Below are 1,937 nucleotides of genomic sequence, written 5' to 3'. Positions count from 1 at the left end.
GCGTCAACCCAATCTGTCCAAGGTTGGTACGCCTTGACAGTTTGTAAGCCCGATTCTGATTGGTCGCTGGTCACGTTGATTCCGTCGCGGCCGCCAGAGCTTCGGATCGTTGCCAGTGTTACATTCTGAAGGAAAATGATTTAAGTGACATTATCTCGTCGACTTATTTGTAGGGAAGTACTAAATACAATGTGAGACTATAATAAAGATTGAAATGAGATAATCCAATTGAGATTTCAGGGTGTACAGTTGGAAAGAAAAGGGAATTTGAGATTCATCTGGCGAACGCTTGCAACGAACCAAGTCACGTTGAGTCTGGCATGCTCGCGGGACACCCGTTAGTACAGTGTAAACACTCGTCAGGGAGAGCATTACTCAGTGTCTCTGCGTTTCGTGTGTTCACTTTGTTTAACATGTGCAAAGATCTGTTGTGTATTTTCTTGGCTAAGACATAAATTATATAAGTATGACTGGTAAGGTGAATGAGCCTCGTCCCAAGCATATGGTGCATTGGTTTAGAAAAGGACTGCGGCTCCATGACAACCCATCTCTCAAGGCAGGCCTGAGAAACGCTGCCACATTTCGGTGTATTTTCATCCTCGATCCTTGGTTCGCTGGATCTTCTAACGTGGGAATTAACAAGTGGAGGTGAGTAGAGTCATTAGTGATTCGTAATTAAGCATGAAAGAGGTAAGGCGGTAGCTAAAAAGCCGAATGTAAAGGGGAAGACCGAGCAATATGGCGCCGCGGGTCAGGCCAGTGTTCCCTCCGAGGTAAAATATGGTTTAATTTTAATTAATTTCTTATTTTTTTAAGGGGTGGATGGGGGTGACATACCAGAAGGTCGATCGTCAGACATATTTCTTTCTCTCGAGATAGGAAGTTCGAGAGGAGTATGAGCTACCAACTTCCACCAAGCGATAAAGAAAAAACTTTTTTTTTTTTGTTTTAAGTCCTGTGTCTGCTCACGTCACTGTTATGTAATGTAGCTGAGTCCAGTGTTATCACGTGAAATTAATCGCGATGGTAGGTGTTACTAGTATTTACGTGGGTGCGAGGTTATGAGAAATAAGGGGAAAAAAAGGTATCACGAGGTGTTTAGAAGATGTTTAAGATGGATATTTTTACCATGGCAGTGTTTACCCGGATTAGATAGTGAACAAAGTAAATGCTCGGTCATTGCAACTTATCAATATCTTTATTTAGAAGGCTGGTTATTGTGCGTTGGATGACGCGACGGAGAATATTTTACTGTGGGATTATCATTTGAAAATGTCGTTCTTAGGATGGCGCGTTGGCACTTTATTAAGGATGGTTTGTTGGTTGGCACTTTATGAGGATGGCGTGTTGGCACCTTATGAGGATAGTGTATTGGCACTTTATTAAGATGGTTTGTTTGCACTTAATTTGGATGGTGTCTTGGCTCTGCATGACGGATGGTGTCTTGGCACTTTATTAGGATGGTTTGTTGGCACTTGATGTGAATGGTGTCTTGGCACTTTCTTAAGATGGTATATTGGCACCTTCTTAGGATGGTTTGTTGGCACTTAAGTTAAATGGTGTCTTCCCTCTTCATTAGGATGGTCTCTTGGCACTTAAGTTAAATGGTGTCTTCCCTCTTCATTAGGATGGTCTCTTGGCACTTTCTTAGGATGAAGTGTTGGCACTTTCTTGGGATGGTGCCTTGGCACTTTCTTGGGATGGTGCCTTGGCACTTTATTATGATCTGGTGTTGACACTATATTAGGACCTTGTGTTGGCACTTTATTAGGATCTGGTTTTAACACTTAATTAGAATATGGTGGTGGCACTCTATTAGGATGTTGTATTGGCACTCTTTTAGCATGTTGTGTTGTCAATTCATTTGGATTGCTCGTTGGCACTTTATTAAAATGATGTGGTGACATTTGATTAGGATGGTTTGTTGGCACTTCATT

At 41.9% G+C, this 1,937-nt stretch overlaps 1 protein-coding gene across 1 annotated transcript in view; it reads left to right on the top strand.

The window, feature by feature from the left end:
- Window positions 1-354: 354 nt before the first annotated feature.
- The window catches only part of LOC125040551 (cryptochrome-1-like), a 48,714-nt gene continuing 47,131 nt past the window's right edge, over window positions 355-1,937 (top strand). The window contains exon 1 of the mRNA XM_047635146.1: window positions 355-648. Within this exon, the coding sequence (XP_047491102.1) occupies window positions 467-648 (182 nt within the window). The 5' untranslated portion in view covers window positions 355-466. The remainder of the gene's footprint in view (window positions 649-1,937) is intronic.

The sequence above is a fragment of the Penaeus chinensis genome, chromosome 29 (assembly GCF_019202785.1).
Source record: "Penaeus chinensis breed Huanghai No. 1 chromosome 29, ASM1920278v2, whole genome shotgun sequence".
Taxonomy (NCBI): domain Eukaryota; kingdom Metazoa; phylum Arthropoda; class Malacostraca; order Decapoda; family Penaeidae; genus Penaeus; species Penaeus chinensis.
The sequence above is the reverse complement of the archived record's forward strand: the minus strand, read 5'-3'. Positions and strand labels throughout refer to the sequence as shown.